Raw genomic sequence first — 17,544 nt, forward strand, 5'->3', positions numbered from 1 at the left:
GGCCGGATGGAGTCTCCCCTATTGTGCTTAGGACATGTGCTCCTGAGTTGGCACCGGTTGTAACGCGTCTTTTTCGGCTCTCTTACGCCAAAGGAATCGTTCCGAACTCGTGGAAGACTGCTCTTGTCCACCCAATCCCTAAAAAAGGCGATCGCTCAAATCCGTCTAACTACAGACCGATCGCCATCACCTCTTTACTCTCCAAAATAATGGAATCCATTATTAACTGCCAGCTCATGAGGTACCTGGAGGAGAACCAGCTGTTAAGCGACCGGCAATACGGTTTCCGTAGTGGTCGCTCGACTGGTGATCTTTTGGTGTACCTCACCCACAGATGGGCGGAGGCGGTTGAGAGTAAAGGGGAGGCATTGGCTGTAAGTTTGGATGTAGCGAAAGCCTTCGATCGGGTCTGGCACAAGGCACTTCTAGCGAAATTACCATCTTTCGGACTTCCTGCGAGGTTATGCGATTGGGTTGCCAGCTTCCTGGAAGAGAGGAGCATTAAGGTCGTTATCGACGGTTCCTGCTCTAAGCCTCTTTATGTGAATGCTGGTGTCCCACAAGGCTGCGTGCTATCTCCTACACTGTTTCTTCTGCATATCAATGATTTGTTACAAATCAGTAACATCCATTGCTATGCAGACGACAGTACGGGGGATGCTCTTTATCCCGGCCGTGCGAACACCTCAAAGGAAAGCCTCAATGAGAGCCGAAACAAACTTGTGTCTGAAGTCGAGTCTTCCCTTCAAGAAGTCTCGGATTGGGGCGAACTTAATCTTGTTGAGTTCAATCCCCAAAAGACACAGGTTTGCGCGTTCACCGCTAAAAAGACCCCATTTGTCGTAGAACCTCGGTTTAAGAGTACTCCCCTTAGTATATCGCCGAAAATCGGAATCCTCGGAGTTGAAATCTCGAGTGACGTTCAATTCCGCAGTCATTTGGAAGCGAAGGCTAAATTAGCCTCGAAAAAGCTTGGTGTGCTCAGCAGATCGAGACAGTACTTCAAGCCGGCCCACCGACTTCAGCTGTACAAGGCTCAGGTGCGACCGCATATGGAGTACTGTTCTCATCTCTGGGCCGGAGCCCCACAGTATCAACTCCTTCCTCTTGACCGCATCCAACGTCGAGCAGCTCGAATTGTCGATGACCGTAGGCTTTCCGATAGGCTCGATCCTCTGTCAGTGCGAAGAGACGTTGCGTCTCTCTGTATACTGTACAGAATCTACTATGGGGAGTGCTCTGAGGAATTGTTCCACCTACTACCAGCCGCACAGTTCCACCACCGGACCACACGCCGTAAAAACCAGTTCCATCCGCACCATCTGGATGGTTGGCGCTCCACCACTGTCCGCTTCACCCGCAACTTCCTTCCGCGTACGGTGAAACTGTGGAACGATTTGCCACCTGCGGTGTTCCCGAACAACTACGACATTGGGGCCTTCAAGAAAAGAGCTTATTTGTCCATAAAAGGCCGGCAAAGCACCTGCAACACTTCTAGTGTTGCAAGTGTTTATGGGCGGTGGTAACCACTTACCATCAGGTGGCCCACCTGCCCCTTTGCTTGCTCTGACAAAAAAAAAAAAAAAAAAAAAAAAAAAAAAAACTATAATTTATAATGTATATAATAAATACCTAGATGTAAAATGGTCTAATAAACTAATTTAAATATTATATCGTATAATAATAACTTTCTAAAATTAGTTATATTATAAAATTCAATAAGCATAATATAGGTAAATATTTTTGGCGAATTATGCGGACATGAAATTAATTATAAAAACTTTGTAAACACAATTGAGTATTTGAATAAAATTTTTTTTTTGTGCTAAATGGAAAGATTATATATTAGTTTTATAACAAAACAATTTTTTTCAATTTTTTTTTTGCAATAATTCAAAAGTTATTTCAAAATAAAAATTAGTCTTTGAATCCAGTACCGAAAACACACCGACAACTCCCGAAGCGTCACCCGGACGCGTGTGACGTCATAATGTTAGTTTTCACACATTGCAGTTGATAGAAAAACGTATACAACTAAAACATTTTGACGTCACATCTATGGTGACCAGTCGTGGCGCGTTTATAGTCACGTGATTTTAATTTAAATTTCATCAATTTTTAATTGCTTTTATTTAATTGAAAAAAAAAATTTTTGGTGTTTTTTGCATTAAATATCAATATTATTAATAATAAGGTTTTAAAATACATAAAAAAAATCAATAATTTTTTTTTATTCAAATACTCAATTCAAACAATTAAATTTTCATTTTATTTCATTTTCAAAAAATAGTCACTTTATTCCATCTTAAGATCTCAAAAATCCTATTGACTTTATTTTCTCCACAAGATGACAAGAGCATTCATAACTTTGTCGTCGACTCATTATTTTAAACAAAATCAAAAGCCGTGCGGGCGATACTTGTAGCTTGCTGCGAGATATACGGAACTAGACCGATAAGCAGCGAGATCTGTCGCGAGTAGATGCAGTCATGTTTACACACGCTTATAAGCAAGTAGCGCTTGACAAACTGTCGCGACAGAACTTGCTACATGGTTTACACTTGCAAGGTGCTGTCAGACAGACTGTCGGACACAGTCGGACAGTTCTTGCCGAAGTTAACTTGCAAGTGGATACACGGCCTAAGAAATAATTTAGCTACTCAGGGCCGGATCTACCCATGGGCTTTATGGGCTGCAGCCCAGGGCCCCGAGGTTAAAAGGGCCCCCATACCCCGATAAAAACAATGGGCGATAATTTGAAAAAAAATCTGTAGTCGGTTTTCGAAAAAAAAATTGATGAAAATCGCATAACTACCTACTTCAATAACTTTTGCTAACATGTACCTAAAAGGATGTTTGCATGTTGATTTTCAACTTATAGAAAATAAATCTCATTGAAACTATTTGGTTATTTTATATAGGTAGTATAATAATAATAAACTATATAAACTAGCTGCGCCCCGCGATTTCACTCATGTGGCTCAGATCCTGTTGGTCTTAGCCTGATGATGTAATAGCCTTCCACTATAAATGGGCTATCTAACACCGAAATAATTTTTTTATAACTATCAACGTACAATTAAAAATTTATATACTTATAAACATTTGTCATTTTTTAACGAAATGCGTTATTGAATGCGTTTTAACTCTTATGTACGAGCCCGAACGAGTTATGGCCAAGTCATGTAAGGTTAAATTAGGTAAGAATCTCGGAATTCGAGATACCCAGCTGTAAATCTGTAAATACTTATACAGGGTGTAATCGTTAAGTGTGCACAGGCGATTTTTCCGTAAGTATTACAGATAACAAAAAACTTTAAACTTATATCGAAAGTACTTAACCTTATGAGTAAAATGGCCGTAATAAATTTTTAAAAATAAATCGAGAAATATCAAAAAAATTATCTTCAAACCCTCCCATACATTAAGTATGAAATATGAATATCCCATATACATTTAATATGAAAGTTTTTTTGGTTTTCTGCTTTAATTACTTCGCAAATTTGAAGTGGCATTTTCCACGCTTTTTCCAGACATTTTCACGCATTTTCCGGGACTTTTACAGGCATTTTCCGGGAATTATCCAGGCATTGCCAGGCATTTTCCGGATGTCCCCGGAAAATGCCTGCGTGAAAATGTCCGGGGAAAAAGTGGAACATACCTGGAAAAACCCCGGAAAATGCCTGGGAATTTCCCGGAAAATGCCTGGGAAATGCCCGGAAAATTCCCGGAAAATATCCGGAAAATGCGTGAAAATGTCCGGGAAAAGTGTGGAAAACGCCTGGAAAATCCTCGGAAAATGCCTGGAAAATCCTCGAAAAATGCCAGGGAAAAGCCTGGAAAATATCCGAAAAATGCCTGGGAAATATCCAGAAAATGCCTGCCTGGCTTTTCCCCGGCATTTTCCGAGGATTTTCCAGGCATTTTCCGGGAAATTCCCAGGCATTTTCCGGGAAATTCCCAGGAATTATCCGGATATTTCCCAGGAATTTTCCGGGCATTTCCCAGGCATTTTCCGGATATTTTCCAGGCCTTTCCCTTGCATTTCCCGGACATTTTCACGCATTTTCCGGACATTTTCACGCATTTCCCAGGCATTTTCCGGATATTTTCCAGGCGTTTCCCTGGCATTTTCCGAGGATTTTCCAGGCCTTTTCCGGACATTTTCACGCATTTTCCGGATATTTTCCGGGCATTTTCCGGGCATTTCCCAGGCATTTTCCGGATATTTCCCAGGCATTTTCCTGATATTTTCCAGGCTTTTCCCTTGCATTTTCCGAGGATTTTCCAGGCATATTCCGAGGATTTTCCAGAAGTTTTCCACACTTTTCCCGGACATTTTCACGCATATTCCGGGCATTTTCCGGAGATATTCCAGACATTTTCCGGGAATTTTCATTTTCCGGGAAATACCTGTAAAGTAATAAGTACACCTCCCCTGTATTCCGGGGATTTCCAGGCATTTTCCGAGGATTTTCCAGGCGTTTTCCACACTTTTCCCGGACATTTTCACGCATTTTCCGGACATTTTCACGCATTTCCCAGGCATTTTCCGGATATTTTCCAGGCTTTTCCCTGGCATTTTCCGAAGATTTTCCAGGCCTTTCCCAAGGATTTTCCAGGCATTTCCCAGGCATTTTCCGGATATTTCCCAGACATTTTCCGGATATTTTCCAGGCATTTTCCGGGAATTTTCCGGGCATTTCCCAGGCATTTTCCGGTTATTTTCCAGGCTTTTCCCTGACATTTTCAGAGGATTTTCCAGGCGTTTTCACACTTTTCCCGGACATTTTCACGCATTTTCCGGATATTTTCCGGGCATTTTCCGGGCATTTCCCAGGCATTTTCCGGATATTTCCCAGGCATTTTCCGGATATTTTCCGGGAATTTTCCGGGCATTTTCCAGGCATTTTCCAGGCATTTTCCGGTTATTTTCCAGGCTTTTCCCTGGCATTTTCCGGATATTTTCCAGGCCTTTTCCGAGGATTTTCCAGGCGTTTTCCTCACTTTTCCCGGACATTTTCACGCATATTCCGGGCATTTTCCGGATATATTCCAGACATTTTCCGGGAATTTTCATTTTCCGGGAAATACCTGTAAAGTAATAAGTACACCTCCCCTGTATTCCGGGGATTTCCAGGCATTTTCCGAGGATTTTCCAGGCCTTTTCCAAGGATTTTCCGGGCATTTCCCAGGCATTTTCCGGATATTTCCCAGGCATTTTCCGGATATTTTCCAGGAATTTTCCGGGCATTTCCCAGGCATTTTCCGGTTACTTTCCCTGACATTTTCCGAGGATTTTCCAGGCGTTTTCCACACTTTTTCACGCATTTTCCGGATATTTTCCGGGCATTTTCCGGGCATTTCCCAGGCATTTTCCGGTTATTTTCCAGGCTTTTCCCTGGCATTTTCCGAGGATTTTCCAGGCATTTTCCGGGAAATTCCCAGGCATTTTCCGGATATTTCCCAGGAATTTTCCGGGCATTTCCCAGGCATTTTCCGGATATTTCCCAGGCATTTTCCGGATATTTTCCAGGCTTTTCCCTGGCATTTTCCGAGGATTTTCCAGGCCTTTTCCGAGGATTTTCCAGGCGTTTTCCACACTTTTCCCGGACATTTTCACGCATTTTCCAGATATTTTCCGGGAATTTTCCGGGCATTTCCCAGGCATTTTCCGGATATTTTCCAGGCTTTTCCCTGGCATTTTCCGAGGATTTTCCAGGCATTTTCCGAGGATTTTCCAGGCGTTTTCCACACTTTTCCCGGACATTTTCACGCATTTTCCGGGCATTTCCCAGGCATTTTCCGGATATTTCCCAGGCATTTTCCGGATATTTTCCAGACATTTTCCGGGAATTTTCATTTTGAATTTTCATTTGACCTTGAAACTAAATAGTTGCTTAGACCATACCATATGTAGGTTTTGAGACAACTTTTAGGGTGTCAATATATAACTATTTACGTTTTACTACTATTTACATATTTATTTACATTGTGATCTAACAAAAGACTTGCAATGTGATGACCAATAAAAGAATTTGCAGCACAAAAATGGAGAAAGGTATTAACCTTTCTCCATTTTCTAAATTATTATTTAAATAACATAACTGTCAGATTCTTTTACTAATTTATAATAAACTAGTGGTCTGCCCCGGCTTCGCCCGTGGTACATATTTTGCAATAAAAGGTAGCCTTTGTCCTTTCTCGGGTATCAAAATATCTCTATACCAAATTTCATGCAAATTGGTTCTGTAGTTTAGGCGTGATTGAGTAACAGACAGACAGACAGAGTTACTTTCGCATTTATAATATTAGTATGGATGAATAACATTATTTTATTATTTTTTTATTATCTAAATATGTATAAAAAAATTACGTGTGGTACTTTGTTTGTCCGCAATAGACTCCTGAATTAATAAAACGATTTAAAATCAAATTTGAATATGTTAAAATAACAAAATTGCGAAAGTAAGTATTAAGAAAATATAAACATTTCCAAAAAAAAGGCCCCTGGGTAGTTTCAGCCCAGGGCCCCACAAGTTCACGGTCCGGCCCTGTAGCTACTGCAACACTCATTTATAATTGTCAAATCAGACATTTCTCATCTCTGTAGTCTATGTTTCTCATTATTTCAAAGAGTATAATGTATATATAGGGCATAGAGAGCCCTCTTGAAGCATATGAAGGCAAACCTATTTGACTTTGACATGCGACAATGCGCCCTCTGGATTTTGGGGTGAAAACTAATTCTATATACCTACGTATACATATACGTAGTACTAATAATTACTATATATAATTATACAAGTAACCTACCTATTTTTTTTTTACTTGATAATTTATTTATTTATAACACTTTATTGCACAAACAAAAATTAGGACAAAATAACATTAAAATACAAAAGAAAGGCATAGTTTGTACAAAAGTAAAGTTTGTGTAAAGTAAGGCATATTATGTTGATACCTACTTGAAAATTGAAATCAAACTTCAAAATATGTGCCTACTGCCTGCTCACATAATATATTTGCGTCGTTATTGAAATAGGAGAGCTAACTGAAATATCATTTATTTTCAACATTTAAGAAATAAGACTAAGGATCTCAATGATTACGAAATGGATGGTGTTTTAAAGATTTAGGTGATTTAAAAAAAACTTTTCACTTATAATAATAATTACAAGATTATTTGTATATAAATTAGTTTCACTAAATGAATATTACCTACGGAGTCTATAAAAATAAGATATTTGGAAGTGCCAAATATTATTCAGTCAAATTTCTTAAAACATATTGAAGTAGGTATGTACTTACTAAGAATAATGAAGAAAACGACATTAAAAGAAATTAATACTTTATTTTTTAAATGCTTTCACTGTAATATTACATTTTATATACCTAAAACAAAACTGTCCGTGCACATAATTTTCAGTAGAAACTTTTGAAAGCCTGAACGTAGGGCTCGATTCAACGCACTTTCACCACACTCACGAGAACTAGAAACTTCACACGATTATCATAACAATTATCAAGAAAATGAACTAAATAATAAGTTAATAAACTTCACGTATAGTAGCCGCCATTTTATGACAGAACAAAATAATATTTTGTGATCTGCGAATTGCGATGTAACAAAATATTTTGTTAGTCAATGTTACCAATTAATAAAACATATTTTACACTTTTCATGTCAATTAATAAAATGTTTTCAATATAATTATTAAATCAGACGCAGTATTTTTTATGTATAATATTTTCCTGAATTAAAGTTCTATAGGATAGTGAATTAAAAATCTGAGATAATTGTTCTAATTCATTTAAACTTTGAAAATAGGGAATATAGAAAGGTTTTCATTTGTCTTATTTTACTATATTGATTTCTTATAGACAACACTGAGAAACTTTCAGAAATTATTGCAAGTTTATTAATTTGTTACCATATGAAAATATGAAACGATTAAAATCGCAAAATTATTTAATGGAATTAAAAAAAAAATGTAAGCTTCGCATTCGATCTATTAAAATAAAATAATGTTTCAAGAATAACTGCCATTTATTTAAATGTCTTTATACAATTTCCGATAACTTTAGAAAGTGCGATGCCATCTTTTGGGGATTTAATATAAACTGATTTAATACGTTTGTACACGCCAAAGTATAGATAGCGTCGCTTTCTTTAATAAATGTCAGTTTGTTCTAGGTGTCCCCCCCCTGCATTATTTCTTATTTGGGAATTGGGATGTGAAATGTTATAGGTTATTTTAGAATATAATTATAAATTAGAATTTGTAATTGGTATTTGGTAAAAATTGAACTTCGTCAACTATACAATGTACCCCAGAATTATAAGTACGTCATGCTTTATTCATATTTTATTTCCTATATGTAGGTATGTGATGTCAGTTGAATATACATATTGTTGTTTTTTCAGGAAATTCATTGAAAAATGGAACAATTCTATATCGTTGTAACTCTGCAGCAACACAACCTGTTGAAAATGTTGATAAAAAACCGGAAGGTAAGTTAGTAATAATCATTAATACATACTATGGAAAAAAATGTTGCCTATGTGGTTGTTCATTTAAAGATGTCACATTATTTCTTTAACTCTTTTTTAGATTCAAGTCTTATCAATTTTACATTCTATTATTTTATTTCTACCATACATTGTGACATTTATTTAAAAAAAAAATCATCCTGCCACACATACTTTCCACAAGTATATGTACTGCTGCAAATGCTCATATGCCAACCAAACTTAGAAGAATATAATAGAATTAGAAATCTAGGCAAACAAGAGTTTAAAAAAAAATCGGTAAAAAATAATTTGTTCTAATGTTTAACACACAATTTCACAAATCAAGGCACAGACAAGTGAGACTGTTGTTGAGGCTTCTTTTACTTCAATGTTCAATATATAATTATCTTATTTTGTAAACCTTTCATTTCAGGTGCTGTTTTCAATAAACAAAATCCATTAGATCACCCAGATTTCTTTCAAGTACACAATTTATTTACAGTTAAAGATCTATTTGATGCAAGAGTGCACTTTGGTCATAAAGAAGGTTCTCTCAATGAACTGATGGCACCTTATGTTTATGGTTCAAGACAGGGACATCTCATATTTGATTTAGACATTACAGCTGAACATTTGCGCAAGGCACTTAACTTCACTGCACACATAGCATATAGGGGAGGAATTATATGTTTCTTCAACAGAAATGCTATGAATGCTCATATTGTTGAAAAAACTGCATTAGAGTGTGGGGAATACGCTCATACAAGGTTTTGGAAAGGAGGTATATTTACAAATGCAAATCATCAGTTTGGTGCAATCACAAGATTACCTGACTTATGTATATTCCTGAAAACACAAAATAATATATTAAATCAGCATACAGCTGTGAGAGATAGTGCTAAAATGCTTATACCAACTATTGGAATAGTAGATACAAATTGCAACCCCAATTTAATAACCTATCCTGTACCGGGAAATGACGACACCCCTGTTGCAATTGAATTCTACTGCAAAATGTTCAAAGCTGCCATTCAAAGGGGCAAAGAAGCAAGGATGAAATTTATGCAAGAGAATGATCAAAATGAAACAATACAATAGTTTATTATTTATTATACAATACCGATTATGTTCATACAAATTAGTCTAAGGTAAAATAGGTGACAATATATTTGTTCTAAAAATATATTCTTCCTTATTATTTTCTCTAGTAGTAGGTTGCAAAGTAAAATGTGATTTTAATGCACTAATAAATATGTAAATAACTGTCTTGATACTAATGTAAATGAAATTTAATGATAAACACAAAATAACTTTAATAACAATGATTCTAAAATTTAAATCAATTGTTTTTGTAAACAGGAATGTAATGTCACTCAAATTAAAATTATATAATATGTAACATAAATATTGCATAACATAAAATATACTGTATACGTTTTAATAGCGAACGAAAAAAAAAAATTATTCATTTAGGACTACATCTTTTACAAAGTTATACAAATGTAAAAAAAAAAAATAATAATAATTAATACCCCTTAATGTTAATCGGCCTTCAAGGTATTTTATTGTACACCAAGAAGAGGATGATGTGTATAATGGATGTTTAGGATATGTTTATGAAGATTGTAACTTGCTAGGTGTATTTCTACTTGAATAATCTTTTTATCCCAAAAGCACTTTTCGCATCATATGACTTGGCGGATTATTATCCGCTTCGCGGTTCTCCCAACTGCCTGTAATGCATTTAGAACTGCACAAGTATTGTAGTAGTGGAATCCGATATCGACCGCAGAAATCTACGAACTTTATGTGTTCAACGTGGTTGTCAAAAAAGACACCTGAAATCAAAATAATCTAATATATAAAAATCAATGCCACTTTTCGTTGTAATTCCATAACTCGAGAACGGCTGAACCGATTTCGATAATTCTTTTTTTATTATATTCCTTGAAGTACGAGGATGGTTCTTATGTAGAGATATAATATGTACCACGGGCGAAGCCGGGGCGGACCGCTAGTATAAAATAAAATTGTAATAGATTCCTCCTGTGGATTCCTCATAGGTATATGCAATGTCAAAACTTGCGCGCAATGAAATAAAATTCATCAAACTGACCCATTCCATTTATGGTTGTCTAATGTTACGTCCACATCTATCACTATGCTTAGATTATGTATTGAAATAATTTTTATAATCATCTGAGTCTGCCTAGAAACTTCTTTATATTTATCCAATCAGTAGTTTTCGTCACAATTTCCGGACATTCAAAAAAAATGATGATTTGAAGTTCCATTTGAAGCCTTATGGGCTACATAAATTATTATTTAAGTTTTGAGGGTAGTATTTCATTTTAAGTATAGAATTATAGCGTTTTTATAACAGCGCGCGTATAAACTAAAAATTGAATTATCAAATACTTATGTATTGATAATGAAAAAAAGCTTTATTTTTCTAATGTTATACGGAATTTATAGTTTTTAACCGTACACTTTTTCCGTTAGTTATGATGATATTTTGATTAATTATTCATACCTCTGCACTTTGGATTGACACAACATTGTGCCGACTTCAGATATTTAATCAAAGTAATAGGAACTTCTCCAACCCGGACTGGAATTTCGTGTAGCTTTATTGTTCGCCCTGCAAGCTCGAGAAGCGAAGCAGGTTGTATTGCCATATCACGTACGAATCTCACAACTAAAGGATTGTCACGTAGACTCAACTGAAATAAAAAAGGTTTTAAAATATTGATGGTTTGAAAGTTGATAATGGTTACTTAGAAAATAGAATCATACACTTACTTCAGTTAAACATTTCAATTTGATAATCTGTGTCGGAAGCGTTTTCAACTTATTCTTATGGATTAACAACGAACGGAGTTGGTTTAAATTTGCGATGCTGGCTGGTAACTGTTCTATTTGATTGTCGCTCAAAACTAAAGCTTGAAGAGCCTTGAGAGCACCCACGGAATCTGGTACTTCGGCGATATTATTACCGCCGATAGACAAAATTCGTAAACTGCAAAATAAAGTATAATCAAAAGGTTATTTCCCAACAACAAAAAAATATTCTTGTGACGAAGCGAAGATGCAACATAGTTACCGTGTCCGTTTCAGGTAGCGTACCTACGCGTAGGCAGAACACGTAGGCAACTACATATATACTAACTACAACTATATATAACTATATGGCAACTTAGTTCAGGATACATCGCCCATTTTTGCAAGTGACTATTATCAAGCTAATTTTCCGTTTGTAGCTTTATTTTGATGAGACGCCCAATAATTTCGTGTACGAATGTCTTGATTGTGGTAGCTAACAGAGATAACAAGGATAAAAAATTTTGATTTGATGGTTCTCAAATATTTATTACTAAAGTCTGATTTTTTTTTGTTCAATCTCAAGATAATTACCTAAATTATTCGAAAAAATATTTGTCCTACAAAATCTATGGTTTGTTCAAAGAGTCCCCCTTTCCAAAGTGTATCGATAACGAGGTCATCATAAATGATTACTAACAAGCTGATTTTTTTGTTTTCACTTAGTTAATGTTTATATAATTCAACAGACATATTGTCCTACAAATTGCGTAATAAATATTTGAGAACTATCAAATCAAAAAATTTTATCCTTGTTATCTCTGTTAGATACCACAATCGAGAGTTTCGTACACGAAATTATTCGGTGTCTCATCAAAATAAAGCTACAAACAGAAAATCAGCTTGATAGTAGTCACTTGCAAAAATGGGCGATGTATCCTGAACTAATATACCTATAGATTTTACTTACGAAAGAGATTGCTCATTGTCATTGATTGAATAGTGTTTTGTTTTAATATTAAGGGTCTCAGCACACACATGGGATCGGAAAGGGATCGTAAACGTATCGCCTCGAGCCGTTCAGAATGGTTTGTATTAAACTCCCTACTGCAACGCACACTAATCGGAATAGTAACGTAATCGCCTCCCCTCGGAACAGGCTCCGAACTTGCAATTCCAGCGCTAACGGCTCATCGTCCCCGCGCTTACGTCTCTCCGTCCCCGCGCTTACGTCTCTCCGTCCACGCGCTTACGTGTCTGCCTGCTACGACTTGCCGTACTTACCGTTTTTAGGCGTAACGCCGGTGTCGCCTAGCCGTAGCCGAGTTGACGTACAGGCGCTGCTGATACGCTTTCGTCACGTGCATACGGTAGGTTGACGCCTGGTTGACAGCGAGGCGAAAGGCGTTACGGTTACGATCCCTTTCCGATCCCATATGTGTGCTGAGACCTTAAGTGCTTATATCATCAAACTCTCTACAATTTTTTGTTGTTGATGTGATATTGAATATGCAACGAACATGACTGCGGGTACGGTCGGACCCGAAATTTACTGCTGCAAAAATATAAATAAATCAAAAACAGCAGCACGTTCGGCCTGTAAGTCGGCGCAAACGGGCCACCAACCACTGGTGACTAATTTTTTCCTATGCAAATTTTATATAGACTACCGCAAACGTGAAGCTGGTGGCGACCACTTGCTACAGAAGTCTCCGCGACAAAATATTTAAAAAAAGTGTCAAGATTCAAGTGGCAATCATAAGTAACTAAGTAGTTAGATTTCGTAAAATGGGTTTTTAATTTTTATATTTTCATCCAAGCTCGCGCAGGGACCCGCTCAAAACTCCGCGCTCTGTGCTACCTATGCCTTCATTTAACATTTCGGAGATTAGTCGTAACAAACAGACGAGACAAACAAAATTTATAAGATACCGTTTTGATAATCTAAATAATTCTTATGTAGGTACGTGTATTCAATATGTCTAGCAAAGATAAGATAACAGTATGTTTACGTTAAGTTTAAAATAGTGGCGCGTTAAGTACCTATTCTGTACGCTCAAAGAGATAAAAGAATATCGATTGCGTTATTTTAATAAATAACTGCGGAAGTCTCGGTAAAATTTTTTACTTTATTTGGTTTTATAAGGTTCTATAAACAGTAGTAAGTATTTAAAATGGGGAGATTTCCTAAGGTCATTTTGCGGATACTTAACCTACTTTTAATAATTACGAATAAGTTCAGCCATTAAATTAACCCTTAAGACATTGATAAACTAATTGAAACATGAGATGATGACATAATTTTAAATTTAGTTGCTAAATCCTATACGGTAAAAAAACGTTAACGTAATGAAAGTAGGTACCTAGGTACCTATGTGACAAAGATACCTACTTACGTGGACGGTGCGTTTTGTTGTGTTTTAAACTTAGATCATACTTAATGATCTAAGGTTTTAGACTAAAACACAACAAAAAAGATACTAGAATGGCAGATTAGTATTTCTAGTATATATACATAGTTTAAAGGCATGCTATTAAGTAGTTTTTGAAGGGAACATAATATCTAGTATAGATACCTACAATAATAATTGTACCATTTCACTTTAGCGCCGCAAGGCGAGGTACTATACCCCCCAATTGTATGTGAAGTTTACCAGGTAGCGCGTTTGATGATGGTACAAGATATTTAAAAACCTATATCGTTCAGTTGATAAATATTAGTAGGTAATTTGATGATAGCCTTATTTTAATATATCAAGGGATTTCCGCTAGCCGTTGTTTATTAAAATAAAATAGAGAGCTTTTCATGAAACGGCTGCGTAGCTGATTAAACCAGTTGTATAATTACAAAGTTTACCTTCAAAGTCTATGAGGCTATTGCGTTCTATCGCCGAATTTATACTTACGTGCAAGTAACCTTCACGGCCAGTTCTATGATTTAAATTAAGATCAATATCAATTGATTAGATCAAATAATTTAAAGGTACACACAATTTTATGTATGTATGTTTTAACTTAATACTGTAAATTTTAGTGGAGCTTGTGTCACCTGTGGCAATTTTTTCGCAGGAATTAATACGTGCACGGAAAGTTGATGCAAGTTACGTAGGTAGGTACCTACTTATTGGATGTTCCAACCTTATGTTAGATCATTATCTAAGGTTCCAACATAATTACAGGCACGGTCCAGGATCCTAGTCTGACATTTGGAGGGGGGAGGGGTCCGCGACTGGACATGTAGTAAACCCCCATAGGCCATAGGCAAATTTCGACATTCGCAAGGATTTCAAAACCTAGTGCAGTTCCCGTGTACAAAGACAGAATCATGAGTTACAATGCCACGTCCTAAAACACAGATATAGTTAGGAACATGGACGTATAAAAAAGACTTTTTTTATACTTTTTTAGACTCTTTTTTTATACGTCCATGGTTAGGAATAATTGCGAAAAACGAATTAACTAGATTATTTAAAAAATAATTTTAAAAATCAAACTTCTTGTTTATGCTCAAAATTTTCGCAAATTTCGACATTCGCAAGAGAATAAAAACAAGTTTAAACGAAAATTTAGGTGTGCGCAGTGCGAGTGACTCCAATTTGCTCTTGGCCATTTTTTTAAATATTTTGTACAGTAAGTATAAGATTTTTTTTATCGAGTACGATTTGGGACCGCGTCTGCATGATTTTTAATGTAGATATATTATACTTATAAATCTTTATAAGGATGTAATATAGTTTTTGTTTGTGTGGTGTCTCTCAATGTTAGCCAGAAGGGCTTCTACATTTTAACGCGGACGCGGGGGTGAACTGAAGGTTCACCCTGGTAGCGACATGCACAAGGGCGTCCCCCCTTGACGGGGACCACGAACCTCGGCTTGAGCTGTCGCTTGAGTGGAGGAGGCCAGAAGGGCCCTAATCGGACGGGATGTAATATAGTGCTTACGTATAGTTTACTTTAGAGAACAAAGATGTTTACATTAAACAAGCACACAGTGTCACAGCATGACATTTGAGTTAAGTAACAGTATCCTTATTGCTAGCGATAGATAGATATACAGTTGCAACTTGCAGCAATCGTCTAATTGTTTTGAGATAAACAGTTAAATATTGGGTATCAGTAACTATGTATATTATGTATAATTATATATTATACTGACCTGTTCAATTTCCAAATATCTTTTGGTATGTTTACTATATTATTTCCACCAAGATAAAGGTAGCGCAGCGAAGATAATTCAAGTACTTGTTCTGGGAAGAAATTGAGTTTATTCCCACTCAAATTCAATTCTTTCAGTGTATTTTTGGCCTCATAGAATGACTTTGGTAGCGATTCATTTGTGAGGTAATTGTGTTTTGCAATAAGTGATGTTAGCGCACAGTTTTTGAGTACATCTGGAAGAACAGTTAGCCTGTTGTTGCTAATATCAAGAAATTTCAAATTACTAAATTTGTTGATAGCACTCGGCAATGCCTTGATCCTATTATTGTATAAAAGCATCGTCTCGATATTATAGGCACCATTGTGTTCATTGATAATGCTGTCCAATTCCGATGATATTGATTCGCAGTCCAACAACCTATGGGAGAGGTCTAAAGTTTTTTGTTCTCTGCTATCACTGTCGCAACTGTCTGATGTGTAGTATTCCATCTTTGTTCCAACTGTGTACTGTCTTGACAATAAACTACATCTATAGATTAAACTCTTTGGTGTGCATTATATTTGGAACGGAAAGCCGCAGGCAAACCGGTTGCCTTTTCCGCGGCGCACGCGCTACTGATGTGACATCGTTATTCGTCAGACGTTTACCAGTTTATTTTATTACACACATCTACGAAACGTTTACCAACATATGCAAATGATAAAAGTTTTATGTCATTTGATAATGCTCTGTGAACATACCTAGTGTTATTAAAATTAATGCAAAATCATTGTTTAATTTTAGGTAAACATGGATGATGAATGATATTTCTTGAGAATCGCTTCATCATAATATTACCTCTATTTCTCCTTCACCGACCCTTTCAGTTCCTTCCTTATCTTTTGAACCGTCTTTTATCTGTTTCTTCTTCACGCCATACCTACTGAACCGATTTGAATGAAATTTATTACCAAAATAGTTTGAGACCCGAGAAAGGACGTAAGATAGGTATATCACGGTAATCTTACGGAAACGGGAACTAGGTATGTGGATACTGGGCTTTTTCTTGAATTCGCCAGCGAAGTCTAGCTACTACCTCTCAGTATGTATAGGTACCTAAATAGTATAAAACAAAGGCTATACGTGGACTTTACTTAATGATCTAAGCCGTGGACTGTACATAGTAAAACAGTCCTTCTCTCTGTCATGTACCTACTAGGTCCTTACTCCTTATGGATGCTTACATCTTTGAAACTAATTCTTCTAATGGAACTTCTGGTCAGATTTTAAAAATTCTTTCGGTGTTAGCCATAGTGTTAGCCCATTTATCGAGGAAGGCTATAGGCTATAATATACCTATCATCACGCTAAGACCAATAGGAGCAAAGCAATGCGGGTGAAACCGCAGGGCGCAGCTAGTAGATTATAAAGCTTTTTTTATACATATAGGTATAACATAGTGGATCAAAAGGCATAACAAAATAATGTACCCAGGTACCTATTAAAGGTAGGTAGTGTATCTTAATAGATAGGTATAAGTACAGAAAAGTCCGTGGTGGCATAATATTATGTTTGTATGTCTATCGTTATATGTAGGTATGCTATGGATAACAATCATAACATAAACAATTATTATTATTAAACATACCTACACCAGAATTAACTCCATTGTAATAGTTACCTACTTTAAAAAAATGATAGTTATAAAGCGATACCTAAGTTATTGATGTTTACACCAATCATTATTGTTAGGAAGGCATTAATTAATTGTTATTCTTTTCTTATCATTAAAGTCTTAATATATTATTGGGTACTTAGTTACTTAGTTAGTTGTTTTGAAAATTTCATGAACATTACTTTGAGTGGTTGCCACTGGTTGCACGGGCGTCTCGTAACGTGTGATAAATTCCTTTCATATTTTGATATAGGGAATTAGGTAGTAGTTGTTTTGAGAATTTCATGAACAATGAACATTACTTTGAGTGGTTGCCACTGGTTGCACCTGTGATAAATTCCTTTCTTAAAGGGAATTATTATAGAAAACCAAGAAAACGAACGACTAAAAAATTGA

General features: G+C 36.2%; 2 protein-coding genes across 2 annotated transcripts; one reads left to right on the forward strand and one right to left on the reverse strand.

Annotated features, from left to right (window-relative positions):
• Window positions 1–8,211: 8,211 nt before the first annotated feature.
• LOC123697421 (28S ribosomal protein S2, mitochondrial) lies at window positions 8,212–9,698 on the forward strand. Its single transcript, XM_045643936.1, has 3 exons — window positions 8,212–8,346; window positions 8,429–8,515; window positions 8,949–9,698. The coding sequence occupies exons 1-3, from the start codon at window positions 8,328–8,330 to the stop codon at window positions 9,611–9,613; spliced, it is 771 nt and encodes a 256-aa protein (XP_045499892.1). The 5' UTR covers window positions 8,212–8,327; the 3' UTR covers window positions 9,614–9,698.
• Window positions 9,598–16,127, reverse strand: LOC123697410 (leucine-rich repeat-containing protein 58). Its single transcript, XM_045643918.1, has 4 exons — window positions 15,492–16,127; window positions 11,318–11,534; window positions 11,049–11,238; window positions 9,598–10,353 (listed from the first exon to the last, which is right to left on the reverse strand). The coding sequence occupies exons 1-4, from the start codon at window positions 15,980–15,982 to the stop codon at window positions 10,178–10,180; spliced, it is 1,074 nt and encodes a 357-aa protein (XP_045499874.1). The 5' UTR covers window positions 15,983–16,127; the 3' UTR covers window positions 9,598–10,177.
• Between the last annotated feature and the right edge of the window lie 1,417 nt (window positions 16,128–17,544).

Source organism: Colias croceus, chromosome 14 (genome assembly GCF_905220415.1).
Source record: "Colias croceus chromosome 14, ilColCroc2.1".
NCBI classification, from domain to species: domain Eukaryota; kingdom Metazoa; phylum Arthropoda; class Insecta; order Lepidoptera; family Pieridae; genus Colias; species Colias croceus.